This window comes from Fusarium solani (genome assembly GCF_023522795.1).
Source record: "Fusarium solani strain SB1 chromosome Unknown bctg00000009, whole genome shotgun sequence".
In the NCBI taxonomy this organism is placed as follows: Eukaryota; Fungi; Ascomycota; class Sordariomycetes; order Hypocreales; family Nectriaceae; genus Fusarium; species Fusarium solani.
The window spans coordinates 1,041,730-1,069,644 of record NW_027072144.1 but is presented as its reverse complement, the minus strand read 5'-3'; the positions used below and the strand labels follow the sequence as shown (position 1 = coordinate 1,069,644).

General features: G+C 50.4%; 9 protein-coding genes across 9 annotated transcripts; 5 read left to right on the top strand and 4 right to left on the bottom strand.

Annotated features, from left to right (window-relative positions):
- Positions 1-1,239: 1,239 nt before the first annotated feature.
- Positions 1,240-2,084, bottom strand: MRS44_013401 (uncharacterized protein; the record flags this gene model as incomplete). Its single annotated transcript, XM_065616875.1, has 2 exons — positions 1,240-1,506; positions 2,070-2,084. The coding sequence occupies 2 exons, from the start codon at positions 2,082-2,084 to the stop codon at positions 1,240-1,242; spliced, it is 282 nt and encodes a 93-aa protein (XP_065472947.1).
- Positions 2,085-3,710: 1,626 nt separating this feature from the next.
- Positions 3,711-4,793, bottom strand: MRS44_013400 (uncharacterized protein; the record flags this gene model as incomplete). The annotated part of the gene is made up of 2 exons (XM_065616874.1): positions 3,711-4,261; positions 4,316-4,793. 2 exons carry the CDS (start codon positions 4,791-4,793, stop codon positions 3,711-3,713), a joined length of 1,029 nt encoding a protein of 342 aa, XP_065472946.1.
- Positions 4,794-5,219: 426 nt separating this feature from the next.
- MRS44_013399 (uncharacterized protein) lies at positions 5,220-7,205 on the top strand (the record flags this gene model as incomplete). The annotated part of the gene is made up of 4 exons (XM_065616873.1): positions 5,220-5,303; positions 5,355-5,478; positions 5,542-5,667; positions 5,722-7,205. The coding sequence occupies 4 exons, from the start codon at positions 5,220-5,222 to the stop codon at positions 7,203-7,205; spliced, it is 1,818 nt and encodes a 605-aa protein (XP_065472945.1).
- Positions 7,206-8,417: 1,212 nt separating this feature from the next.
- On the bottom strand, positions 8,418-9,180 carry MRS44_013398 (uncharacterized protein; the record flags this gene model as incomplete). The annotated part of the gene is made up of 3 exons (XM_065616872.1): positions 8,418-8,600; positions 8,662-8,768; positions 8,988-9,180. The coding sequence occupies 3 exons, from the start codon at positions 9,178-9,180 to the stop codon at positions 8,418-8,420; spliced, it is 483 nt and encodes a 160-aa protein (XP_065472944.1).
- A 562-nt stretch (positions 9,181-9,742) lies between these two features.
- Positions 9,743-11,989, top strand: MRS44_013397 (uncharacterized protein; the record flags this gene model as incomplete). The annotated part of the gene is made up of 3 exons (XM_065616871.1): positions 9,743-9,938; positions 10,229-10,463; positions 10,507-11,989. 3 exons carry the CDS (start codon positions 9,743-9,745, stop codon positions 11,987-11,989), a joined length of 1,914 nt encoding a protein of 637 aa, XP_065472943.1.
- A 1,150-nt stretch (positions 11,990-13,139) lies between these two features.
- Positions 13,140-15,014, bottom strand: MRS44_013396 (uncharacterized protein; the record flags this gene model as incomplete). The annotated part of the gene is made up of 3 exons (XM_065616870.1): positions 13,140-13,931; positions 13,995-14,829; positions 14,899-15,014. The coding sequence occupies 3 exons, from the start codon at positions 15,012-15,014 to the stop codon at positions 13,140-13,142; spliced, it is 1,743 nt and encodes a 580-aa protein (XP_065472942.1).
- A 5,732-nt stretch (positions 15,015-20,746) lies between these two features.
- Positions 20,747-21,949, top strand: MRS44_013395 (uncharacterized protein; the record flags this gene model as incomplete). The annotated part of the gene is made up of 3 exons (XM_065616869.1): positions 20,747-21,257; positions 21,310-21,650; positions 21,779-21,949. 3 exons carry the CDS (start codon positions 20,747-20,749, stop codon positions 21,947-21,949), a joined length of 1,023 nt encoding a protein of 340 aa, XP_065472941.1.
- Positions 21,950-23,845: 1,896 nt separating this feature from the next.
- MRS44_013394 (uncharacterized protein) lies at positions 23,846-26,236 on the top strand (the record flags this gene model as incomplete). Its single annotated transcript, XM_065616868.1, has 4 exons — positions 23,846-24,627; positions 24,683-24,994; positions 25,131-25,581; positions 25,637-26,236. The coding sequence occupies 4 exons, from the start codon at positions 23,846-23,848 to the stop codon at positions 26,234-26,236; spliced, it is 2,145 nt and encodes a 714-aa protein (XP_065472940.1).
- A 239-nt stretch (positions 26,237-26,475) lies between these two features.
- MRS44_013393 (uncharacterized protein) lies at positions 26,476-27,468 on the top strand (the record flags this gene model as incomplete). The annotated part of the gene is made up of 1 exon (XM_065616867.1): positions 26,476-27,468. One exon carries the CDS (start codon positions 26,476-26,478, stop codon positions 27,466-27,468), a length of 993 nt encoding a protein of 330 aa, XP_065472939.1.
- Positions 27,469-27,915: the final 447 nt, after the last annotated feature.

The following is a 27,915-nucleotide window of genomic DNA, read 5'->3' as shown; positions in this document are numbered from 1 at the left end:
ACGTGCTTTTTGAACAACGTATATTGCTGTTATCTGCCTGCACACTGCTCTTATGAGCTGTAGCCGCTGGATAATGGCGTCTTCAATGTATCTAAGGCTGCCTATCAAAAGGAACTGCAGAAACTGACCAGCCTAACCGATTCTGCGCCGGTGGATAAGGTTAACTTCATTAAGGCCTATGCCAAAGCTAGGGAAGTAGGTATGACGAAGAAGAATATATTCTTAGGCTGGAGGGTGACTAGAAATTGGCCGATTTCGCGGCGGAAAGCGCTTATATATCCTGAGATTTAGCCAGATAAGAAGGAAACGACGCCCGGGTCGGATGGCCACTGAGACGGGTAAGTTGTGACGGTCAAGGTTCCCAACGTAGTAAACCGTAACCGAATAGGTTTATGTTGGCAGTTGTAACGGGGCGTAGCGTACTGAGCGTAGGGTGGCGGATCACGTCTGATAATATCAAGAAGTATTCTTGAGTAATCAAGTTGTATTGAAAGCTAGAGAGCCAAGTGGAAATAGGAAATGTGCAAATGAGCGACTTTATATACTACATCTCTTTTGCGGGAGCGACGTTGAAAAGTCGCTCCAGCGTGTTGGAGCGATACAGGGTGTCGCTCCTTCCATGATTGGTTGCTTACCTGGGGTCACGTGCAAGGGCAGTGGCGAGTTCTCGTGTGACGGGGTTGTAACATAAGTCAACTCTAATAATACGCTAAAGACTAGCCGCTATATTAGAGATCTGGGGAAGAATAAGAGCCCGTTAATTAGAAGGCGCTATATTAAGAGGGTTTAAAGCGTAAGAGTTAAAGATTACCTCTCTAAGCACTAGAATAGCTAGTTAGTCTAGAGGAGGAAGTTAGGCGGTTGAGTAGAGGCAAGAAGAGGAAGGCGATACTGAATCCCAATAAAAGGTTTATGATGTTGGCGGAGGCTCTAGTGGCTAGTGAGATTATTTCTGAGGTAAATGAAGTAATTGAAGGGGCGGATGCTGTTGCGGATGTGATTGAGGTGGGAGGGATGGAAGATGATGAGAGGTCAAATTCGGAGGAGGAAGAGTTAGCTGTGGTACGCATACGTGCAGGGCGTGAAGTCAAAATACCGCGAAAATATTAAAATCCACTTGATTCTAAAACGAAATTCGAAAATCATTTCACGGTTTTTATTTTGGTGAATTTTCCACATATGGTTGACTCATCATGTTGAAATGAGCATGTTGTGTTGATTGAAGAAGAAAGACTAGCGCTAACCAGCGAAAGCTATAGACAAGAAGACATCCACATCCCAGCCACCAATGGATCGGAATAGCCATTGATCCGTCAAAGCAACGGATCTCAACACATCAAGCTCGTCACGGTACAGGTCGTCTACCTCGGGGTTGCGACATCCGAAGAACAATAACGCCGGAGCCAAGTCCTTGCGGCCAGCGGCGATCATAGCGGCGCGTTCTTGTGCAAAGGCGCGGAAGGGCGCTATGCCGGTGCTGGCGGCGATACATACGATGGGTGTTCGCTTTGGTTCCCGCAGCAGGCGGAAAGCCGTACTGGGGGTACGGACGGCGACGGAAAGGGCGTCTCCGGGGGCAAGAGAGTCGAGTTAAGTTGAGGCCACGCCCATGTGTTGGTGGCCTGTGCCGGACAGGGAGGGAGCGGCGAGGACGGAGAAAGTAACGGTTGCGTGGGAGGGATTTGCCGAAGGGGACGAGGAGATGGAGCACTGGCGGACGCGCATCGGAGGTAGGAGAGTGAGGAAGACGCCGATGGGAAGGTCGATGGTCGGGAAGGGCTCGAGGATGTTAAGGATGGAGACGCGCTCGGAACTGATCTCATCGGTATACCACCCACCTACCGGTAAGCAAAAAAAAAATTTCCCCATACACAATGCAATTTTTCAACCATACGTGGAAAATTCACCAAAATAAAAACCGTGAAATGATTTTCGAATTTCGTTTTAGAATCAAGTGGATTTTAATATTTTCGCGGTATTTTGACTTCACGCCCTGCACGTATGCGTACCACAGCTAACTCTTCCCCTCCGAATTTGACCTCTCATCATCTTCCATCCCCATTTCTCACTGCTTTAACGTACATGATGATAAGCGAGTCGCCCACTCAACCGCGACGACGCGAACCTCAACATTTAAGCGCGTTTTCCTCCACAAATACATATGGAATCGAGGTATAGAGAGGCTCGCTGAATTTTAGACATTAATGCTCTCGGAAAATACCTAAATCTTAGTGTCAGGTCAATCGCTGACATCTGCAAAGTCCCCGTTCAACCCTTCACGACCGGATATAGGGTCGACCATTACGACGCGATGCAATGCACAATTCGAGAAATTTGACGCGACTAGAAGAGGATACTAGTCTCGAGTATATCGTTTACCTTGAATTATGATTATTTCCTCCCCGGCTCAGCTATGTTGCAGAAATGGCCAATCGTCTCCTCGCGGAACGTAATCGGACATCGCCTCCTTATCCTGGACGGGCATGAAAGTCACCACTCCACGGACTTCGAGCTCTCCTGCAAGGACCACAACATCATCACGATTTGTATGCCACCCCATTCATCTCACAAACTCTAGCCTCTCAATATTTGGTGCCCTAGCCCGCTCAAGCAAGCGTACGGGCGACAGATCGAGGATCTGATGCAGGCCAGTACAACCCACTTTACTAAGGAGGATTTCTTCCCCGCGTTTTTTGCGGCATTCAAAGCTTCCATAGCGGAAAAGAGCGTCTAACTGGGGTTTCGAGGGACAGGGGCTCGTTCCATTTGACCCGGAAAGTGTTATATCTGGCTAGATGTAAATCCACGGACGCCAACGCCTGAGGAGGGGGGTCCCGGGGGCACCGGCCCCTTGGGTTTCCAAGACGCTCAACAATCCGATCGAGGCATCCTCGCAGTCTGATTTCACCAAAGGGCAAATTGCCCGTCATCAGAAAAGCTCCTCGACGTCAATTATCGAGGCTGTTAATCAGGTTGCGAAGGGGGCCCGAGGAATCATGCACAAGATGGCGTTGACGTAGTCGGAGATCATGATACTTCAGGCGGCGAATGAGACACTTAGCAAGCACCGCAGGGCAGAGAAAACAGATCTCAGACAAGGAGGAAGCCTGACTCTAGCCGAGAGACAGGATGTTCAGACCCAGAGGGACGTTGAGGCCCAGGTCAAGGAAGAAATGCGACAGGGTAGTGGGCGCAAACCGAGGACTGAGACGGAGTAAATAACACGCGAACATGTCAGAGAGAAGTGTAAATGTCTTAGAAGAACGGTCCCAACTGATTTCAATTGATCCAAGGAGGTGTGGTTGAGTTTGTAAGGGATGTTGTCGCGTGGTCGCGGTCTGGTGGCCACTCGCTTATTATGCACGTTATACGTATTGTTTATATTATTAGCAACACTGCTCTTATATACCGTCTTCTGTAGATCCTTTAAGAGTCCATCGTGGCATCTAAGTATGGAAGAAAGGGGGGTTTCAGTTGGGGATAGGGCTGGCCAGGGCGGTGGCAAGGCATGAACTCTTCTGCACAAGTATTGCCAAAGTAGATACTCATAAGATCATCTATTGGCGAAGTGTTTCATTTTAATCAATGGGGTTTCTATAGTAAGGTGGGGGAGGGGGCTGGGGCAGAGGAAGACTTCTGGTCACAGTATCAGGGCGCCTCTCACATCGTATCGCTTCGACTTGAATATGAGCAAGAATCCAAGTTCCTCCTTAGATAGATAATTGCTCGGTTAGATCCTCCCCGAAATCCTTCGGCAACTCGGGACCCCAGACTGAGAGAGGCCCTGCTACATCGCGGCGAGTTGGAACGTCTTCATTGACAACATCACCATCAGCATAGTGCTCAATCTTGAATCCGCTGGGATCAGCCCAATAGTCAAAGATTTGACTCCCTAGGATGTGCCTCCCAACTCCCCAGAGGCTCTTCCAACCCTTCTTCCCCATCCATTCATGCCCTAGCAGCTGGGTATCGAAATCCGCCACCTCGTACGAACTGTGATGAAGGAATGTCTTCTTTACTTCTGGTGCAGCACGCTGCAAGAAGAAGACGTGATGGTCGGAGTATTCCTTCCCAAGATCGAGGTGAATAAAAGCAAGGACATCCACGTTAGAGAGCTGTGGGTGATAGAGGATATCGGAAGGCACAAAGTTGAAGTTGGATGTGTAGAATTCGAACTCGGTATCGAACTCCTTGCAGACATACCCGAAGTGGCCGATCTTGTGGATAAGAGCCGGGCCGTCGTGGTAGCGCTGGAACTGGCCTAGTAAGATGGGTTAGGCGAGGAAGCCATGTTCGCGGGATCTGGGCTACCCACCAAGTCTTGGCTTCTCAAATGGTGTATTATAGGGGCCTTGGAATTCATGTGTCTCGGATGGGATCTCCGCGTCAACCTGCCGATCTTGTTGACCGAAAATGACGTGGAAGCAGGTGCCATTCGGGCGTGCAAACGTGATGATCTGCCCACCGCCCGGTGCATTGATCGGCATAGGAGCCGACGCGCCGGGGATTTTGGCCGCCTTCTGGAACTCTTCTTTAGAGGCTGCGATGAATGCTCCCCCACCACACCTGGCTTTTCCATCTTTGCTCTTCAGAGCGACATAGATGTACGGATCTTTGCCGTAGCCCCGGTAGTATATGGTATCTTCGCGTCGTGTGACCTCCACGAAGCCGAAGTCTTTGGCAAAAAGTCCGAATTTTTCGAGATCGGGGTGCTCAAAATAGATGTGTCCTAGCCGACTCAGCTGCACCTTGGATGGGCAGTTTGAAACGGGGGGAATGAGCATGTCTTCCATGACGAGTGCTTTTTTTTTTAGTTGTGTCTTCAGAATCCTTTGAAGTCAACGGAAGATGGAGAAAGAGAATCGTATCGCTCGAACTGACAACTACAAAGATGTCCGGATTCTTGTCGGGTGCTCTGGAGTGAGTTGCGGCGATTGATATTATGTAAATCTGGGAGCTTGGTGGATCGACAATGATGTATGTTCCGGAGCACAGAGGAAGCTACATCCTCCGAGCCGTGCGGGGTCAGTGGGGCTAAGTTCCTCCGAGGAGGATCTCATGCTTCCGACAGTCCGGGAGCTAACGGAGGATCGTCTCAAACGGTACTGTAGTTCCTCCGCAATTTTTTATTTGGCCCCTTGATTGGCCCAAATGTCATTTAAAGAATGATTGATGGCGCGCTTTCTCGAGATGGCTATTCCATATGCCCTCGTCTCGCTATGGTGAACTCACCGGTTGTCATTGTTGGCGCAGGGCCTTCAGGCCTGATGCTTGGGCTCTCTCTTGCGAAGCATGGAGTCCATGTACGTCTGACGCTTCCGATCACGCCGCTTTCACAGAGCTGATTTATGCAGTCAATAATCCTCGAGAAAGAGCAAGGCATCACCGAGGATCCCAGAGGGGTGTTTTTGGGTGGAGATGCCATCAGGATTCTGTATGACATTGGCATAGGTGATAAGTTGGGAGCAATAGGCCATGGTAGGGATGGATGCGCAGAAACTCCTACCTCAATGCTCTAATTTCCTAACACTTGCTCTACAGAAGTCGAAAAAATTCTCTTCCATAAAGCAAGTTTCAAAAACGATCCATTCTTCTCAATCGACACCACCAGAGATGCACTCAACCAAGCAGTTCCGGAAGGCATCATGCAAGTTCAACCAAGGCTCGGTATGTCAGTTAAGCACCATGTATGGGGTTGAAATATGTCTAACTTAACTCCAGAGCATGCGCTACGATGCGTTGTGTCAGAATCTGAATTTTGCGACCTGAAGGAAGGATGCGAGGTTACTGCTCGTGAGGAGCAGACTGACAGTCTCAGGGTGGACTATATTGATTCGTCGGGTGTCCCTGGACAAATCAATTGCAGGTGGCTCATTGGAGCGGACGGAAAGAGAGGCATCGTCCGAAAGCACTTTCTCGAGCCAACGGCCGATGTCAGGCAGGAAACGGGCCTGTTCCAGTATGAGGCTACATGGCTCGCGGCAAACCTGGAGATTCGACCACCGACCCCTGAGACGCATCCCGAGTTCCCTCTTTGGAAACTGGGCTTCACACCAGAGGGAGTGTACGACCTTTTCTGGCCCAAATTCTGGCACTTCTGCAGCCCTCCCGGTAACCCAACCGCCTGCGGCCGCTTTGGCCCTCACGAAGCAAGGCTTTGGCGTCACGAGATCGCCTTGCAGAATTGGGACGGCTCAATGGATCCCAGCGGCGTGCTTCTACAGCAGCTACTACCTTCGCTGACGCGTGACACTGACGAAAGCGGACAGGCCCTGTCCTGCGGTGCTGTCTCGTTTCCTGTGGACTGCATCAACATTCTGCGGTGTCGACCCTTTGCTTTCGCGCAGAAGGTCGTCAATAAATGGTTTCATAACCGCACCATCCTTATAGGTGATGCCGCACACGTCTTCCCGCCCTTTGGCGGCCAGGGTATCGCTTGTGGCATCCGGGATGCCCATGGGTTGGCCTGGCGCCTCGCTCTGCTCGAAAGATTAGGACCCTCTCAATCACTGGCCCATAGGCTTCTGGGTATCTGGGCGCTGGAGCGGAGACAAGGCGTCGACGATTCCACCAGGTTAACGATGATGAATGGCAGGATTTGCAACGAAGAGGACACACTCGCATCATGGCTACTCCGCAGCACAGCGGTTCTGTTCAAACGCATTCCCGTCTTGTCAGGCGCCCTGCCTCCAAGCATCCAAGATGACCGACTTGGGTACAAACCAACTAAGGGCGGATTCTATCTCGCAGGACTTGGTGGTGGCGGAAAATTGGCCCAAGTCTATGTTGGAACAGGTGATCAAGGCCTATTGCTCTCGGACAAGATCCTGGTCAGACATCCAATCCTCACACTCCTTATCGTCGGGCGGGGTGACGCAAATGAAGAAACTAAGGTCAAGAATATTCTTCGCGCTGCGGATTTGCCCACTGCTGTCCTTTCAGAAGAATCTGTTGTCTTCCTTGATCCAAACCCAAGCACCATCGAAGCACCTACTCGGCCCCAGCAGTACTCAATCCCTCGCAGGCAAAACCTTGCTGGTGTGCGAATCCTCCCCGGCTATGACGAGGGCGCATACATGACCCGACTGGGGTATTCGACTAAGTTTGCAATTATCAGGCCCGACACGATCATATTCTCGGCAGTACAGACACTTCCTCAACTTGAGCAGTGCCTTGTCTTACTTAAGAGACTTTTGGATCCTTAACAAGCTGTGCATGGTGGTGTTCCATGAGCATCAGCGTAAGGAAACAATAGAACTACACAGACGTTTGCGCTATCCACATGTTTTTATTAGGTTTGCAAAGCAGATAGGTATTGTTATCACTGAAAAAGAAAAAAAAATTTGTATCATTCAAGAGTCGATGGATAATGTCGCTTGACCAATGCATCCCTTCGTGTAGTACTTCGCAATCAGCCTCAGTAAAATCTCATGACGTTGCTAAAACGCCTAGAAACAGGAGATGAGCTCTGTACTGGCTCACATTGACATCATTTCAGGCCCTGCCCTTCACTGCTTCCTATCTGCTAGCTGGTGAACAGCGTGCAAACGTGCATGTTTTCTAAGTCGCATCACGGAGCTGGGGTCACTGAAGATGAGACGAGTCATAGTCTAGGAAGGGATGAAAGAGAATATGGTTAAGGCCTGGGCTATAAGGAAGGGTCCAAAGTTGAAACTACCTCAGCCCCAGTTCCACCGACTGGCGAACTTGTTTCCGGCTGCATCAACCCCCCAATTTCAAACTCCCCCCTTTCATCATACCGATAGAACCAAGGCAGCAACCCTATCACCCATCATTCAAAGATTATCTTGTTTCTCAACGTTCCCAGGGTCGGGACCTCCACCTCAACAATGTCACCATCCCTTAAGAGGCGGCGAGGCTGTTTGAAAATGCCCACTCCGGCCGGGGTACCAGTCATCACGGCAGTTCCTGCGGGTATTGTCGTACCTGCGATTTTGAGCGTTCATCAGCTGAGTTCTGGTGCAAAGGGCTCAAGGCCTCCCGAACTTATGGCGAAGAGGGCATTCATCTGCAAACATACTTCGGCTCATCCAACTCAATAGCTCAGCCGGCTTCCACGCGAGATCTTCAGCGAACTTGGCCTCCTGCACAATCTGGCCATTCAATCGCGTGCTGATTCCGAAACCTTCACCCTGTTTGAAGACATCAGGATGTGTAAGCGCTGGCCCAATCTCCTAAGTGCGTGTTGCCCTCAGAAGATGTTACTTTTCGGCTATTGAACCAATGAGAGGACTCACTTAGGGCAGTACCTTGTTCTCTTCTATCTTTTGGGCAAGAAGAAAGTATCTTACTCATAGGTTCTTAACAGTCAGGTGCTCAATAGTCCCCGAAATTCCGGGCTAACTGTTAAGCTTCTAACACTGGAGCGGGGTACATTTTCGGAGGGCAACACGCACTTAGGAGATAGGGGCAAACTTGTCGAAGGCCTCGGCGAAGAAGAATTGACCTCCGGATTTTTCCGGGAGTTGAAACAAGCGACAGGAGATATCATTGCCGATGGTGTAGCCAAGGATGTAGGACTCTGCTTCGTCCGGGCCAACGTCGCGACAGTCTCGAGAAGTCACAAACACAAGTTCTCCCTAGAAAAGGTGAACGTCTTCCAAAGAGACGCTGGAACGGTCGATGCAGTGATGGACGTACCTCGTAGTCTGGCAAGATCGCTGCGCAGAATTTGCTTATCGTTATATCCTCGTCCGGGTTGGCCAGAGATGCAGCCGGCTTGGTCCACAATGGAGGATGTTCCGTGACTGGACGCTGGAGCTCACTGGATCATTAGTCCTTCCCTCCTGGATCGAGATTCGGAGTGTGGGATCAACCAGCCGACCTTGGCTTCCTCTGCGTGTGACTTGTAGTTCAAGCCAATGCAGTAGAGCGGTATTCCGGTTTTGGGAACCGGCGCAAGGATCTTCAGAATTCTGGTCAGAGCCCTATCCAATCCGTAACTGGTCCCGGCTCAGCGCTGTAACCTAGCTGTGCGCCTAACTTTCCGACCGTGACGGGTTCGCCACCATTCCTGGCGATTAAATCTTCGATGGAGACATAGCCCTCGAGCTGTAGCCCAGGACGAGCGCTCTCGATGCCACCGATGCCCACGTCAGCAAAGTATGTCTGACCGTCAATGGCGGACTCGAAACGAATGAGGGAGTGAAACGGTGCCATTGCTGATAACGAGAGCGCTGTAGACAGTACGACGAGTACGGGGTTCTGGATGCAGGCTACTGCACAAAAAACTTTGTGGCGAGGGTCTAGAGATGTGTCAGCGGCGTCTCGGCAAGAAGACAGAGAAAACTCGGTTGCTTAAGAGGGAAAGGGCTAGCCAAGCCACCTTGGCTGAGATACTCCTCGGTGGAACTCCAAGAAAACTTTACCGGAAGTTATGGAGATCGACGATCTACAAGCCCCGGCCTTTTAAATGTGTAGGCGCCGGAGATGCCCGATCCCAGTAATGGTGGTGGACTCGGCCACCAAAAAGCATTGGTTTAGTTAAGTGGCTTTAGCCTCTCCGCCACTGGTTAGTAAAAGTGGGTTTTAGCCGAGTTCAATCACGGCTTTACTATCTTCCGTCTCCGCCATTGGTCCCGCAACCCTGAAATAGGTTGACGAGACCCCTTTGCTTCCTTGGAGACAGACAAGTAATCAATTCGTACGTCCGCCTGATACCTGGTCACAGACTACTGCCTGTGTGTGCGAGGAATCATCCAACAGCAATATCGCCCGAACCATGGACTATGCTCTTGAGCTCGATTTTCCTGGCTCTATCGATGCTGCAGAGAGATCGATAGGAGACGCGATCGATCTCAACTTGCCCACGCCAATGTCGTGGGGCAGTACCCTTCCCTCCCCAGACGGCCGATCTGCGCCGGATGGGCCTCTGAGGACTCGCGTGTGCGACCTATGCATCTCGTCTGTTCCCTCGAGTCTCAAATTATTGTCACAGCTTGCTGACTGTACCAAGAAAAAAAGTCAAGTGTTGTACCATGTTTGACCCCTTGGTTTCTGAACTCCTCTAAAGCTATGTAGGCGACATGAGGCGACCCACGTGTTCCCGCTGCCTGGAGAGTGGGCGGATTTGTGTATACTCCACATTCAAGAAGAGACCCGGCCCAGTAAGGGGATTCCGCAAACGCGCCGGTAAGATGTTGTTCAAGAGAGCCCGGGCACCTTCTTTCTCTTCTCTGGCTAACATTATCTACTCTCTAAGTTATAGCGGCACGATCCCCTCAGTTACCCGTACCAGATACCGCTGAGGAAGCCCTTCTACCGACTCTGCAAGCTGATCAGGTGTCCCTCCCGGAGCTTGACAGTGCGTGTCTCGACGCCCAACACGTCCTTGCGGATCCAACATACGACTTTTGGCAGGCGTTAGGTTCTTGGCCGGCTCCGGTACAAGATCAGCCAAATGCCGTTGAGTCTTCCTTGACCTTGGAGCGCGAGCGCGAACTGTAACCCCCTCCCCCCTTGGTCAAAACACTTTTTGTCTAACAGGGACGAATGGCCCGCCAGTCTAAATAACTTCTTCGATCATATCCATTCATCCATGCCTCTCTTCCGCAGAGACAAATTTTTCCGGCAATTCGAATCCGGGGCTGTGACCGGAGACCTTCTCCTCGTCATCTTTGCGCTGACTGTCAAGATACTTGGCCGACGCGAACTCTGTAGCGACCCACGCCACGAAGAGCGTTTAAGGCATCTTCGGGAAAGGAGCGGCCTAGATTCGGAAACATCAGCAGCGCGGTGGTCTCTCGATGATTTCAGGCAGGCTTGCCTGCTCGCCTATTACGAGTTTCATGAACACCCAGGGGAGAGGGCGTGGTTGAGAGTTGGCCATCTCACACGCAAAGCTTACTCCTACGGACTTCACCAGCTTGACAACCACGACCTCTGTGACGACAATAATGATGATGATGAGGATGATGACAAAGATGAGTGGAGATACGTCTGGTGGTGCATCTTCTGCCTTGACTCATATTCCAACATCACAGCAGCGAGTCCATTCGTCGTTCATATCGAAAGCATTAGGACGTCTCTCATCACCAATCCAGGTCGAGAAAGAGGCCGTAAGGCCCAAATATTCCTGCCTGGTCAACCAGAGATGTTCTGGCAGACGGTTGAGGCGATCACATCTCATGGCCATAATGTCAACTTCAACCTCCACATCGTAACGACCGCCATTCTCAGGGAAGCCGCCACGCTCTACCGTCTATGGTGGCAGAACCCCTCCCACCGCCTGCAGGACCGTCTAACAGCGCTGGAATATCATCTCACAGAGATACGGTTGGCGTTGCCACTCCGATATCTCAATATTGCCCGCGATGCTTTGCACGAAGAGTCTCACCGTGCCTACCACGCTCGATTGATTTGTATCCTTCACTTGCATATCTCTCGTCTCCTCATCTGCCTGCCTCTGAACTTGCAAAAATCAGAAGGGAAACGACGAGGTGTGTGGTATAAGACCCTGGAGTACTGCCAGGACATAGTTGCAGTCGTCAGGCAGTGGGATAACCAGCACTCGCCGAGCGTCGACCCAGCCGTGTGCTTCATTATCTACACCGCACTGGTAATCCTTCATCTCCACTATAAAATCATGAGCAGTTCCTGGCCGGACCGCTCAGCTGGAGTAAAAACGCAAGAAAACATTCTTCGACTCTTCTTGGAGCAGTTTGCAACCTTCTGGTATCTGCCAAGACTTCTCATCAGTAAGCAGACTCACAACCCTAGCATGGTAGCATTATACCTGACCAAACAAATTGCAGTAACCTTCGACAAGTTTTCTCTCGTTTCACACGATGCTGTCGGGCTCGCAGACGCGGCGGCCGTGCTAAAATACTTTCAAGCCCCGTTGCATCGCGGTTGGCTGAAGTTTCTCGATCCCGAGCACGGGTTTTTGAGCCTTTTCGCTGCAGAAGAGACAGGTCGAACTTTCATGGAACAAAGCTGGGATTTCAATAATCGGCAAGCAGCCTTTTAAGTTTCCTATCAAAGGTGTTGGGTCGTTCTATCGCGTACACAATGTCAAATGTTGTTCAAGGCAGTGGGCTGGAGGACCGAAGCTTGCTCCACCAACATATGATGAAACATAAAACACCAAGTTACTCCGAGGACCGGATGTGTAAACAGGCATTTTTTTGCACGTTAGAAAATACTAGGCGTCTGCTCAGCCTACTTTAGAGGTGCCAAGCGGTAGAGTAACACCCGGGCCGATTTGTGACGAATAAGGCTCGGGGTAGCATGTGCCGTCCCGTGCCCAGTTCCTCCGAGAGGTGAGGCATGTTGCGCGGTCAAAAGCTAACCCATATCGACTAGTTGAATGTGTCTGGTGCTCAACCGTGTACTAGCTCATAAGTTCGGACGTGACCCTACTTGAGCCCCCTTAAGTAGCCTGTTTCTCAAGCTTCTCATTTATCCCGGTTGAGGACTCGGTTACCCAAAATTGGTGATATGGGGTAGTCAAAGAAAATAATCCATGAAGAAAGATGTATGAGTCGCGATTATATCGTTTTATTAGCAAGAATGAACATGCTATGCATCACGTACCCAAACCCAATAGTTCGGGCGTTTCTAAGTCGTGCTATCTTGCGATCAGTGTTATCCATCTACAGTACCTGAGATTCCCAAAGCCCTAAACAAAAACATAGAATTACACTGTAAGCAAGTCTCACAAATTCTGGGGGTAAAAAGGTTTAATTCATGCCCTGATTCTTTCATATCCCAATTTCATGTCCACGCGGTACTCGCGCCTCACCCTCTCGTTCCCTTTCCCCTTCTGCTTTGCAAATCGCGCAATTACCCAGCCGTATCAACTCTGCTACAAAATCATCCACCATCTTGAGGTGTTCAATTTCATATTCTGTTAGCCTCCGTATCGGCATGCTTCTGATGAGATCTGCGGCGGAGCTAAGAAGATTCAGATCGAGTTTTGCTTGCGTGTCAAGCGGGTTCAGTAGGACATTGAAGAATAAATTCATTATTGCGGCTGTGGGATAGAAGACAATTATCCTGACGATTAGCCGTTAGAATGTTCTCGTTGATCATTCGGTGGGCTCAAATGTCTTGCCCTCTTCGGCTTAAAGAAGAGAAGTAAAGGAGGGGGAGGAAGCAGAATGAGAGGCGCGTTTCACTTACCAAAAGGCTTCACCTGCAAGGCCATCAATCGCTGCTTGAAGATAATATAAAGTCGATCGACTCGCCTCCAAGGCCAGCGCTAGGCTTGAGTCAATAGCGCCGCTTCTCTCTCCTTCATAAAAGCTCACGTCTGGACTGCTAGGGTAGCATCTACCACTTGCTCGGTGAATCGTCGCCATGAGATGATGGTACTCCAGGCGCAAAGCGATGTGTTGCATGCTCTGTGGTAACTTCGTTTCTGGTACTGAACGCGGATGTTGAGAAATTGAGAGCGCAGGGCGAAATTTGAGTGGAATCGATAACCGCCAGGTCTCAATCTCATTGTCCAGCTCACGGATATCACGGAGTAGTTCAGCGTCAGATTTCCCGAGGGCCTGAACCGAGTAGAGTAGTCGAAAAGACTTTTCCTTTAATTGAGCAAGGCGTAAGTCTCCAGGAAGATATGGAAACAGGCTCTCGTCCGCAAATGAAGGGGACACTATGCCGTTGCTCAAGACTGGAAGACGAAAGCAATTTTCCAGGTATCCGTCCGGCAGCGTAAGGTCACAGTGTTCTTGGCACATGATAGGGGGTTGGCCAGTCCGTAACGCGGTGTCCTGATCGAAGATGTAACAAAGCCAAAAGATCATACGGAGCTGGCGGATCTCTCGTTCCTTGCGAGTGACTGCTGCTCCGTAGGGCTTGATATTCGTCTGCGTATGTCCACCAAGCATGAAGATGATGCGGCAGGCAACCGCATGTAGCAGAGCGGCAGAGTGTAAGCGGCCGGAAAATATTTGATGCATGTGCTGTTATCGCAGAATGAGCTATCAGCTTGCCGACCTATGTTTTGACGGGGATCCGACACTTACCAACATGAAGACGGCCTGGAGGGTCACTATACTGGCGTCCTCAACCATATCGGATAGGAAATAGTGCGCTTTGATAGCACATGCATCGCTATCCACAATGGGGCGCCATGTCGCATCCCCGTTAAAAACGCACATAATAGAGAGAAAGGCCAACACACAGCCTCTAGCGGCAATGCGTTCTAGCGATAGCGGCCCCTCCCAGGGCTCATAGGCCATCGTGACGCTGTCCTGGAAGAGAACAGTGTCAATTGCAGGAAACACCAGTCTGAACGCAGAATTTTGGAACCAATATATCCCCTGTTCAACGATGCTCCTGTCTGGTAACTCATAAAGTTGCTCAAGAGAACCGTGGAGGTGCGAGAGTGACAAGGTGGGTGGTTGGACTTGCTGACGCTTGTTCAAGGCTTTTAGTTTCTGAAATGCTGTCGCCTCGCCAGTTCGGGAGAAAACCCACGCCTGGCCTTCCTCGGAGAACAGCTGCACCCCACCGTGACAGGTGATGTGACCCAGGTGACATCCCGCAAGGTGAAACTGTCCATTTGAGATGTTGCTGGTGCTCAGCGCGCTAGGGGATGCAATATACAAGGGATGGTTTGATTCGTAAGCGGCAAACTGTTCCCCAAGGCTAGCGGAGCATTCATCCGGTGCCTGGGCTGTCGTTGATGGGGATGGGGTTGTAGCACCGGAAGCAGGAGGCGAGGAGGGGTCTATGAGGGTGATGGCCCTTGCCAAGACGTTCTCGATGCGCTCAAGGCGCTCAGCCAACTTCTTCGACCCAAGGCTTGGCCTAGGGCGGAGACGGAAAAAGTGTGTTAGAATATAGGCCGTGCTTACACTAAGGTCGTCTCACTTGGTCAGAGGTTTTGACTTACTTGGTGTTCTTGGGCTTCCGCCTCGGTCTTACCCGATTGAAGGTACATGTAAGGCCGTGATTGTCACACCAGTTGCATTGCGCGTCTGCAGTAGAAGCATCACAATAAATCTGTTCCCACCATGCAATGAGCTAATGGCTTTGATCATTGTGTCGGTCCCCGCGTTTCTATCTTCAGGGTAAAAGAGGTGGGGGGAAGAAAGGACAAGAATGGTGAAAAGTTCGAGGGGAGGCGGGGGTACCTTTCTTTTATGGCAGGCATCGCAGGCCCGCTTTTGCTTCATGTTGGGTAATCTGGATCTAGCAACCAGCAGTCAGTAAAGGAAAGCTAGGGATGCCAAGGGAGCGCACAACCGCGGGCGCTTTGACACAAGTGAGAATAGGCGAAACCTCCCAATTGAGGGCAGGCAAGACACGTAGTCGAGGGAGCTCCAGGACTGATCCGATGACGACAACTCAGAATAAAAGCGGAAGAAAGGATTCAAAGCCCAGCTGCGAGGATCGATTAACTTGAGAAAAAGACTCTCGATGAATCAAATAGCCAGATATCGAGACTTCAGGCGGCAAGTTAGGCTGATGTCAGCCCGGATATCAACGATGGGAGGTCGAACTGGGAACTTCCGCCGACTGCATAAGATATGCTGAACAGGAATAGCCCAACGGCTAGCTCCGCGCATGATAGCTAAAGGTCTCCAGTGAGCACAACTGGATGCTGCTCAGGAGAGCCGTAGGACGGAAGCAGCTGGGCCTCTCGTGGCGTCGGGTGTCACTAGCTGCAGTGCAGCGCCCGTTGCGTCGTGGCTGCGCCTCATGTTAAGGTTATGGGCTGCCGTGAAAAGTTTGCACGACATGCTATCCCTTGGGCCGCCCGAAGACTTCGCGACAGTCACGACAGAGGGGTCAGGCCAATCAGAACTCCCGTTAGTGGCGATACCTTATCCTCTTACCTGCTCCCTACTCATGACCAAGTAGACGAATAATAGGGCCTTAACAGTCATGCTGCCTGAAACCCGCTGTAGTAGGCGCTAGCTGTTAGAGGTATAGCAGTGGGTGGGGTACGGAGTGAAGTCTTTGAGCAGCTCAAGGATAGTCCGGCAACCACTTGTCGAAGCCCCTCGCCAATAACACGTCCCTAACGACATAGTGCATCGCGACAGAGTAGTTGGTACAGTAGTAGTAGTGGTAGAGTGTGCCGCTCCTCTTCAAAAGTAAAAGTCTCTCAAATCTAGACCGCTCGAGCTAGGTAATGACTCATGAGAGACCCTTCGGCGGCCGCACACTTTGAACGTCAGTAGCCCCACCGTGCTCTCGAACAGAAGCAGTCCTCGTTAAGGTCACCATCCTGGTGACGCTTGTCACCGTCGCCCACGCTTGGCAGCTTGCCACATTTCATTGGAGGGGCTGGGGATAGCCAGTATCTGTCCCAGGCGGACCGGACTAGCAGGGCCATCAGTGTCTAGATCTCGCGGCGTTGTCCGGGCGCGGACACACCAGGGACGGTTTACATGGTCAAACTGTCAGTTAAAAGTGGCCGATGGTTTAGTTTCTGGGTCGGAACCAGAGGTTTGTACATACACAAAATTATTTGGCGAGGTCAATGGTACCAATATAACTGGAGGCTTGAACCATATCGTGGCATTTACGTTGAGGTCGTCTGCTTCCAAGGTTCGTTCGTCGACGCATGTGATGATGTAGGCCCCCCACCCGACAAGGGAAGCCCATAGGTTCCCGGGTACACGTAATTCTATTAGTTTCACGGGTCCCGTGGAACCAGGTACCGGTACATATCTATTAACACTAACGTACATGATAAGCGAGCGAAACTGACAAGTGAGTGAGACAAAAATCTCAACCTTTAACATAGAATATTAAATAAAAACACAGCAAAGCATCTGATTAGTTAAAATTAATCTCTATACTCTTCTCCAGACATCGCAACAATTATCTCACATGTTCTTGTGTTATGACCGGTCTTGCCGCACGTTCTACAGCGCGTTTCCTTCGCTCGCGCCGACTCTCCTTGACCACCATTTCTCGACGATTCGGCCACTACCTGCGCATTGACCTCCCTCTGATCAATTGCACCCCTCATCTACAGTCATCTTCCCTCCGTTGCGTAGGCGGGTTTTCTTTGCTCTGCGCCGCTTGCTAAGGGTCTCATTCGCCTGTCGAAGGTTCTGGTTCTCAGACTTCAATAATGCCATCTGATGCATTATTGCCTCTGTTCCCCTAGAAAATGACTTTAGCGCCTTAAGGATGGATGCTGTAGAGCTGCTCTGATGCCTTCTGGTTCGTCTTTTAAGGTGTTCAGGCTGGGGGCTAGCCTCAAGGATGGGTCTTTGAGGTCTTTGAGACCCAAGGGTTAGGAAGGCTAGCCTCCTCTTCAACAGGTGTTGGAGTCCGCAGCTGCACATCAAGCTTCGATAGCACAGCTTCCGGGTCCAGCGGAACAAGCCCAGCTCCTCTAAAACCCCCCTTGATATTACTTTCTACTATTACGGCTTGAAAGGCAGCGTAAAAGGCCGGAAAGAACTCGGTCTTTGAAACGTGGGCTATAGAGCATCTGATCAGATGCTCTATTTCTCGACCATAAGCCTTCTTGAGCAGCCCAAAGCACCTGACATCAAGGGGCTGAAGCAGATGAGGCGAATGAGGCAGCATACAAAGCGTGATGATCTTGTTCTCCTTGCAATGCCACATCGTATGACTAAAGCCGCTCTGACACACGAGCTGTCTGAGCAAGAAGTATTAAACTACCCGTGGGCTCGACCTGACGGGGGCCCACTCTTCGAGTGGGCTGCAAAATTCTGGGACACTCGCATTATTCTGGGACAGCATTTTTGTATGAGGCTCTCACCAAAAGAGGCCAAACTTCAAAAATCCATAAATAAATCTACAAACTAGATATGAGAAATGAGGCAGGACATATCTCATTTTTTAAGACTGTATTAATTGTCTCTAGAGGTCTTAATAAATTCGTCATGTAGATCATGATGTTCTTCTCAAGACCGTAGAAATCGCCTTTTTGAGTGCTCTTCTCGAACAAATCGATCCCAGGAAAAGCTCCCAAATTCAACCCCGTTTTTCTCAACAGGAACGTATCAAAAATATATAACGTTAAGACCTTTGAAAAGCTCTCGAAAAGCTCTATCGATTGGCATATTGATATGTTATATTTGAGGAGGGTTGCGCTCATAATCAGCTGTCTCAGAATAATGCGAGTGTCCCAGAATTTTGCAGCCCACTGGAATAGTGGGCCCCTTTTAAGGCGGGCCCCGGGCAGGATGAAATAGATCGTGAGGAATACTCCGTCACAGCTTACGAATACGAGATCCAAGGAAGGATAAAGCAGACCAACTTCAGTCACTCATTCAGTTAGAAATCAAGAGCTTCAACGCACAGTCAATATCCCTCGTCAAATGTGACATGCAATATCTCTCAAAGTCGACGGAATGGTGACTTTCGTGGCCATCAAGGATCAGAAGACGATAGCGACTACTTGATCGCTTGGTGGTACACCGGTCAAAGTGCTTTAGCCACTCGAGGCCTATCTCGATATCGGTTTAGCCATTTTGAGACGTAGCAATAGCCCAATCGCCCGGGAGGTTGCTTTCTCGGTACCAATTGGCGAGGTGCTATTGGCCCGCACCTATCTCCCGAGTGCGTGAAGCCCTCCAATGCGGTCACGACAAGGGTATCAGGCCAATCAGAGTTCTCGTTAAACGCGATACCTCACTCTCGCCTATCTTTCGCCCAAGGTTTTAAGTAGACCTATGGTAAAACCTTAACAGTCACGCTCCCTGAGGTCCCCTATAAAGGGCGCTAGCTGTTAAAGGCAAAACACTGGGGCGGCGTACGCCTTGGAGGGCTTCACGCACTCAGGAGATAGTGGAGGAAGCGACTGCTGTATTACCAACGCCTACTCAAAGTTTATCGTATTGGTCAAAGTGCCGGCCTTTTGTATCTCAACTTCTACAACATCGCCATGTTGCAGGAATTGCTTGGGCTTGAGGCGCCCACTCCCGCTGCTGTGCCTGTCATGACTGCCGTACCCGCTGGAATCGTTGTTCCTGCTATAGAATTAAGCATCTTTCCCTAACGGTCAAGGATATCTTGAGGATGATCCCATCTTGGCTTATATGGCTAAGAACGATCTCTGGGGAAAATATCATGTCTTTTTGCAGATCCGCTTTTTGTCGGATCTCGCCGTTGACCCGTGTGAGGACGTAAGCAGATGTATTGTCGGCAAAAACCTCCGGGCTGATCAATGTTGGGCCAATAGGCGCAAACTTGTCAAAGGCCTTAGCCAAAAAAAAAAAAAAAAAAAAAAAAAAAATTTGACCCCCAGTTTTTTTGGGAAGCTGGAATAAGCGACAAGATAGATCATTCCCAATGGTGTAACCCAGGATATAGTTCTTAGCATCTTTTGGCGACACATCTCGGCATTCTTTCGAGGTGACGAACACCAATTCCCCCTATAACTTGAAAAGGGTGGTCAATTATTGTGTTAACGTGATGGGAGCTTTAACTCCGATCACTCACTTCGTAATTGAGGAGACTATTAGCGCACAAGTCATTGACCGGAATTCCTTCAAAAGGGTGTGCGATAGACTCAACTGGCTTCGTCCATAGTGGAGGATACGACGGAATTGGGAGCTGTTCGTTTTCCAAGTGTGTCAGATACTGCGAGGACATCAAATCAAGGGAATCCCTACTTCTGCTTCCGCAGCATGGCTGCGATAATTGAGGCCCACACAATATATTGGAATACCTTCTCGCGGAAGAGGGGTTAGTAGCTGTTGGTGCAGGTTAGAACGTCTCACCATTGGGCTTTGAGGTTCGAGAATCGGGAGGCAAGGACTGTTGGGAGACATACCCGCCGTAAAGTCATGATTTTCTCGCGCTTGTTGATGAGGCCATCGAACGACTTGAATGCACCCAGCTTTGTTCCTGGAGATGGCAACCGATCAGAATCGAGTCCGAGGTCGGCAAAGTAGGCCTTATCGTCCTCTTCACATTCGAAGCGGATCAGACGGGAGAAGAACGACATTTTAGCAAGTAGGAAAGGTTGAGGGATTCACATAAAACATTGATAGAGACACTCGCAGTGACGGCGGAAGGTATCATTTAAGATCCCACACTCAAATGTATTCAACCGCCACCATGTCAAGTCTCAGGAACCGATTGTGGAAACAGCTAGCGATACTGAGGTCCGAGTTGAGCGTCCATACACATATACCGGGGGCGAGGATCTAGAACCGGAGCAACTCGGTCGGAGTATCTCTTCATGCGACCCACTTGATCCCTTCAATGGGCACAATAACATATGGGAAGCCCGAGATCGGCATGGGTACTTTTCTCTTATTACAGGCATCGCAAGCCCTTTTTTGTACAATGACGGAGAACGAGATGAATCAGAGATGACATGCAGACATAAAGAGAGAGAAAAGCTCCAGCGGTCTCGTTGCGTGGTATCCAGTCTCGGTTATGCCACAACAGCCAAAAAGGGTCCGGGGGGAGACGGACAGGCCTATCGCCGCAACAGTTGATGTTTTCGGAGGCGACGGATAAGATACCATTCAGTACCCACCTACCGGCAGTACCCACCTACCGGCAAGCAAAATAACAATTTTCCCATACAAAATGCTCAATTTCAGTTACACGATGTTTGGCCAAGATTGAAGTTATTGGCAAGATATAATGTCTGTTGAATTGAGAATTTCATGCCGTTTGATATTATCACATTGATTTTTTGATCACATATGCGGTATGGTCGCATGGCACTAATGTAAAATTTCTCAAAACGCCTCCTTCGCCACCCAGCCTCCCCGACGCTCCTTCGAATGTTTCTCTACACCAGCCTTCCATAATCGCTTCAAAAATGCCTCGAGTGTCTTATACAGAGGATGAAGTTGTTGAAGCCATACTAGATGTCACAGATAACGGCCTCTCCCAGAACGAATCCGCCCAGAAGCACGAGATCCCTCGATCGACCCTCGGAGATCGATTAAGAGGCCTACCGTCAAAGTCCGAGGTCACCCAGCCTTCACAGCTGTTATCCAAGTCTCAGGAGTCCAGATTAGTCACCTGGATACTTCGACAAGAGGCCTTGGGCTATGCTCCCTCTCACAGTCAAGTTCGCGCCACCGTCGCTGCCCTCTTGAGACAGCAAGGCCGGGAAAGGCTCATCGGCGTCCACTGGGTAGCAAGGTTCGTAAAACGCCATCCGACCATCAAGACCAAGATAGGGAAACGTCAGGAGGCATCGAGGTTCAATTCTTTTACCCCAATGGCTGTCAATTGGTACTTTGATATCCGCGAGAGCGAATATGGCTGGATCAAGCCGGAGAACACAGTTAATGTTGGCGAGGGCGGTATCATGGCTGGATTCGGTGAGTACTGATCATATTTGCTACAAAACTCACTAATCCACTGAAATACTAGGCTTGGATTCCTTGGTTATCGGCAGTAGCGATCCCAGGAGGAAGGCCTTCCTCAAAGGCTCTCAGTCCCGCACTTGGACGAGCTTTATCGAAGCCGTCACTGCAGATGGCCGCCTTCTGAAGCCGGGGATTATCTTCAAAGGGAAAGAACTTCAGCAGCAGTGGTTTATCAATGAGTTCAAGAAGATAGCCGACTGGTATTATATCACTTCTGAAAACGGCTGGACGGACAACCATATTGCAGTCGAGTGGCTCAAAGAGGTCTATCTGCCTCAAACCCGACCAGAAGATGAGTCTGATGCGAGGCTTATTATATTAGATGGCCACAGAAGCCATGTATCTGTGAGTATCTGGCTGGGCTGAATCGTCCACGTCGTTGACTCGAAATCCAGGATGAGTGGATGGCCACCTGCTTTTTGAACAATGTATATTGTTGTTACTTACCCGCTCATTGCTCTCATGGCCTTCAGCCGCTGGATAATGGCGTTTTCAATGCCTCCAAAGCTGCATACCGCAAACAACTGCAAAAGCTGGCAAGCCTGACCGATTCTGCGCCGGTGGATAAGGTCAACTTCATCAAGGCATATGCCAAAGCAGGCTGGCGATCAATTCAATTCAATTCAATTCAATCACGCATTTAGTGGGCAAAAGATCAACTAGTGAACCGTGCGAGCGTGCACGTCTCATAAAACACACCGTGCCACCCCTGCTTCAATTCAATCGACACCCCAGATTGAATTGATCGCCAGCCTGTGCCAAAGCCAGGGAAGTGGGCATGACGAAGAAAAATATACTCTCAGGCTGGAGAGTGACTGGAAATTGGCCAATTTCACGACGGAAAGCCCTCATACATCCAGAGATTCAACCAGACAAGAAGGAAACTACACCTGCATCAGAGGGTCATAGAGACGGGCAACTTGACTCTGATAATACGCCAAAGACCAGCCGCCATATCAGAGATCTGGGGAAGAACAAGAGCCCTGCAACCAGAAGACGGTACTCTGTGATATCGAAAGGGTTCGAAGCGCAAGAGTCAAAGATCGCCTCGCTAAGCTCAAGAATAGCCAGTCTGGAGGAGGAAGTCGGCCGGTTGAGTAGAGGCAAGAAGAGGAAGGCGATACCGAATCCTAACAAGAAGTTCATGACATTGGCAGAGACTCTAGTGGCCAATGACACTATTTCTGAGCCAAACGAAGCAACTGTAGTGGCAGATGCTGTTGAGGATGTGATCGAGGTGGGAGGGATGGGAGAGGATGAGAGCTCAAATTCGGAGGCGGAAGAATTACCCGTCGTACGCACTCGCACAGGCCGTGAGGTAAAAAGACCTAGAAAATATTAAAATCCATTCGATTATGATCTGAATTCTGTAAAGAAACTTAATTTTACTATTTTTATTAAGTTTTTCCCATGAGGTTAAAAGAGTGCATTTTGTATGGGAGAATTTCTTTTTTGCTTGCCGGTAGGTGGGTACTGCATGGTAGCTACGTATGTGTCAGTTCGCAGGCAGAATCGGTAAGTCGGCGAAAATTTTCCTCAAACTCCGATCGCGAAGACTTTGAATTTCCAAAACGAGTTTCAAGATAATGAAGGGCTCAGCTGAGGATGGTAACACGGAGGCGGCGAATTGTCATGTTTCCAACTACCGCTGACTCAGCGGTTGTCCGACAAGAAAGGTCCCGCTCAAGCCCCGTTTTACCTGTGGAAGGAGCAACCCTCTCGTCTTCGAAAGAACCGATCTCAAACTGTCGCTTAGTCAGCGCGAGTGAGTCCTCAAATCGTCATCTGAATACGTCATCCCGGATTCGCTCCTTACAAAGACCGACTTTACCCAAAGACCACACATGGCAGTTCCTCCGTGCCCGGGCCGCCGGTGAATCTGATCTTGAGAAATACCCCGGAGCTCGTCGGCTTTTTGCTCTTATCTTGGCTTCCGATCTCCGGCAGGGTGGCGATCAATTAAATCATACCCACTCCTCGGGTGGGCAAAAGATCACTGTGTGCACCGTGAGAGCGTGCACGTGCCATTCAATAGACCGTGCCACCCCTGGTGCAACTCAATCGACGCCTAGATTGAATTGATCGCCACCCTGATCTCCGATCTCCGTTCTCCACACTCTCCCACACGCAAATGCTTATTGCGAGCAAATTGGAAAAAATGTTTCTGGTTTGAACCCGTATTTCGTGCTTTGAATCGGGTCCCGTTCTATTCTGCTGTCGCCTCTTCATGTGATTGCTTTTTATCCATCCAACTTATACCTTAGCCAATGACTAAGCGGCGTCAGCTTTTTGCGAGTGCGAGATAGCTCCAACAGGCCAATTGGTCTTGGTCCAGGGCATCTCATTGATATTAAACCCTCAGCTTGGCTTCTCCTTGCTTTCACTTGTTTTCAGGAAAGAGCTTTGAAATTGTCATCCTTTCACCCTTTTTGACATTTGGCCATCTTTCTTTTAAAGGCACGTTTGTCGATTATTTCAGCAGTGGTTGCGGCTAGTATCCTTAACCACGCGGACAAAGGCCCATCATCCAGACATCCACCATGGACTCGGACAGTAGCGACACCCAGAGGGTCTACGACCAGACTCCTACGAACGGTCTTGAGCACGATGATTCTGGCTGGGCGCTGAAGCCCAATATCGCCGCTTTCAAGCAACGCGCCAAAACATCAGGCTTCCCTGACCGAGAGCTTGGTGTGACTTGGCAAAACTTGAACGTTAAAGTCATCGCAGCCGATGCGGCTGTCCACGAAAATGTTGTCTCCCAGTTCAACATCCCAACACTCATCCAAGAGTCCCGGCACAAACCTCCTCTGAAGGCCATCATCGATAATAGCCATGGTTGCGTCAAGCCTGGAGAGATGCTACTCGTCCTCGGTCGACCCGGCTCTGGATGCACGACGCTCCTCAACATGATTGCCAATAAGCGACGAGGATACGCCACTGTCTCTGGCGATGTTCACTATGGATCCATGTCTGCTGAGGAGGCCCAGAACTACAGGGGCCAGATCGTGATGAACACGGAAGAGGAATTGTTCTTTCCATCCCTTACTGTTGGACAAACCATGGACTTCGCAACCCGACTCAAGGTGCCCTTTCATCTACCTGACGGCGTGACCTCCAGTGAAGAGATGAGGGTTGAGACACGAGACTTCCTGCTTCAATCTATGGGCATCGAGCACACCCATGACACCAAGGTTGGCAATGCTTTCATTCGAGGTGTCTCAGGCGGTGAACGAAAGCGGGTCTCAATCATTGAGACCTTGGCTACACGAGGTTCGGTTTTCTGCTGGGATAACTCCACCCGTCGTCTGGATGCTAGCACGTGAGTATTTTCACGAGTAAAAACGTTTTGCGTATAACTACTGACTTCGATCCAGAGCGCTGGAGTGGGCCAAGGCCGTTCGAGCTCTGACAGATGTGCTTGGCCTTGCCTCCATCGTCACACTTTACCAGGCTGGCAACGGCATCTATGATTTGTTCGACAAAGTCCTCGTCCTTGATGAGGGAAAGGAGGTTTACTATGGTTCCATGAAGGAGGCCAGGCCTTTCATGGAGAGTATGGGATTCATATGCCAACATGGTGCTAATGTGGCCGACTACTTGACCGGTGTCACCGTCCCCAGTGAACGAGACGTTCACCCCGACTACGAAAACCGGTTCCCACGAAACGGCGATATGCTTCGAGCCGAGTACGAAAAAGTCCCCGATCTACGAGCGCATGATAGCGGAATATGACTATCCAACAACCGATCTTGCCAAAGAGAGAACGAAGCTGTTCAAAGAGGGCGTTCGGCAAGAAAAGGACAAGAAATTACGGGACAACAGTCCCATGACGGTTGGCTTCGTTCAACAGGTCAAGGCTTGCGTCGCACGCCAATATCAGATTCTACTTGGAGACAAGGCCACTTTCATCGTCAAGCAGGCGTCCACCATTATCCAAGCCCTGATTGCCGGCTCTCTGTTCTACAACGCTCCAGATACCTCCGCCGGCCTGTTCCTCAAGTCTGGTGCCTGTTTCTTTGCTATCCTCTTTAACTCTCTCCTATCGATGTCCGAAGTTACCAACTCCTTTACCGGTCGTCCCGTGCTTCTCAAGCACAAGGCGTTCGCCTTCTTTCATCCTGTGGCATTTTGCATCGCACAGATTACGGCTGACATCCCCGTCATACTGTTTCAAGTCTCGACTTTCTCCTTGATCCTTTACTTCATGGTTGGCCTGACCTCAACAGCTGGGGCATTCTTCACCTTCTGGGCTATCCTGGTTGCTATTACTATGGTAAGTTCCCGACAAATAGAAATTTCAGGGTCCTAGCTGACTGAATCTCTTTCAGTGCATAACTGCTCTATTCAGGGCTGTTGGGGCTGGCTTTAGTACTTTCGATGGCGCTTCCAAGGTCTCGGGGTTCCTCATCTCGGCGACCATCATCTACTCCGGCTACATGATTCAGAAGCCTCAGATGCATCCCTGGTTTGTGTGGTTCTTCTGGATTAACCCCATGGCTTACGGCTTTGATGCGCTTTTATCGAACGAGTTCCACAACAAGATTATTCCATGTGTTGGACCAAACCTGGTCCCTAGTGGACCTAGCTTTACAAGCGAGGAGCATCAGGCTTGTGCCGGCGTGGGTGGAGCACGGCCTGGTCAGTCTTTCGTGACTGGTGATGACTACTTGGCCTCTCTGTCGTACAGTCATTCTCATCTGTGGAGGAACCTTGGTATTGTCTGGGCGTGGTGGGCTCTTTTTGTTGCTCTTACTGTTGTGGCAACCTCACAGTGGCACTCATCGTCTGAGGATGGCCCTAGCTTGGTCATTCCTCGAGAGAATGCTCACATTACGGCTGCTCTCCACCAAGCCGATGAAGAGGGGCAGGTTGGAGAAAAGGAGAAGGCCATTGGCAGCCGCAACGACGGTATCATTGTCGGGCGATGATGCGGCCAGCAACTCAGAACAAGAGGATCTCGTTCGCAACACCTCGGTTTTCACCTGGAAGAATCTTACCTACACTGTCAAGACGCCATCTGGAGATCGTACCCTGCTGGATAATGTCCAGGGCTGGGTCAAGCCTGGCATGCTGGGCGCCCTGATGGGAGCCTCTGGAGCTGGGAAGACTACTCTCTTTGGATGTTTTGGCACAACGGAAGACCGAAGGTACCATCCACGGTTCAATTATGGTGGATGGTCGTCCCTTGCCAGTATCTTTCCAACGATCCGCCGGATACTGCGAGCAACTGGATGTCCACGAACCTTTCGCGACCGTTCGTGAGGCTCTCGAGTTCTCTGCCCTCCTGCGACAAAGCCGCGACACGCCTCGGGCAGCGAAGCTGAAATACGTTGATACTATCATTGACCTCTTGGAGCTTCATGACCTTGCAGATACCCTCATTGGAGAAGCCGGCGCCGGTCTGAGCGTCGAGCAGCGCAAGCGTGTCACAATTGGTGTCGAACTGGTATCCAAGCCTAGTATTCTCATCTTCCTAGACGAGCCCACTTCAGGCCTGGATGGCCAGTCGGCTTACAACACAGTCAGATTCTTGCGCAAGCTCGCTGGCGTTGGTCAGGCTGTTCTTGTCACCATTCATCAACCTTCGGCCCAGCTCTTTGCCCAGTTCGATACGCTGCTTCTGCTGGCCAAGGGTGGCAAGACCGTTTACTTTGGAGATATTGGTGAACAGGCCAAGACGGTCAGGGAGTACTTTGGTCGCTATGGTGCCCCTTGTCCCGATGAGGTGAACCCTGCTGAACACATGATCGATGTTGTCTCTGGGCATCTGTCTCAGGGCAAGGATTGGAACCAGGTCTGGCTTGCGTCTCCCGAACATGACGCTGTCACGAAGGAACTCGATCGAATCATCTCCGACGCTGCGGCCAAGCCTTCTGGTACTGTCGATGACGGCCACGAGTTTGCGACGAGCATGTGGGAGCAGATCAGACTTGTGACACAGCGCATGAATCTGTCTCTGTACCGCAACACCGACTACGTCAACAACAAGATTATTCTGCACATCTCATCGGCTTTATTCAACGGGTTTACATTCTGGAATATTGGCGGATCGGTTGGAGAGCTTCAGCTCAAGCTATTTACGATTTTCAACTTCATCTTTGTTGCACCCGGTGTCATGGCGCAGCTCCAGCCTCTGTTCATTCACCGCCAGTGTGGCTAACAGACAGACCGTCTGGCAGACCGTCTGAGTCCGTCTGACAGACCGCAGACCGACAGACCGGCCAATTCTCGTCAGACCGTCAGACCGGACAGGCCGGTCTGACTGGGTGGTCTGAGTCGGCCTGGGTTGGCCGAAATGGGCTAGTGTGTTTCAGTGCCGCCACTGGCCCCCTATGCCCCTAGGAATCAGGGGTAGGTTTTTGTTTACTCACCTGGCGCGTCGGCACTTGCGAACAAACTATTGCAAACATTCTCGCTCATGTTCTGTATGTGCGCATCCATATCCATACCCGCATCATGATATCTTCTAGCAGGAATTCGAGCCCCGTGCCGTCTATACCACAGTCTCTTACGTCTTATTTGCCTTCAACCTCGACCGATACCACCCCGGGGACCACGGCAGGCGATGCTTCCCAGTGTGAATTCAACATCGATTGGGAGAATATAT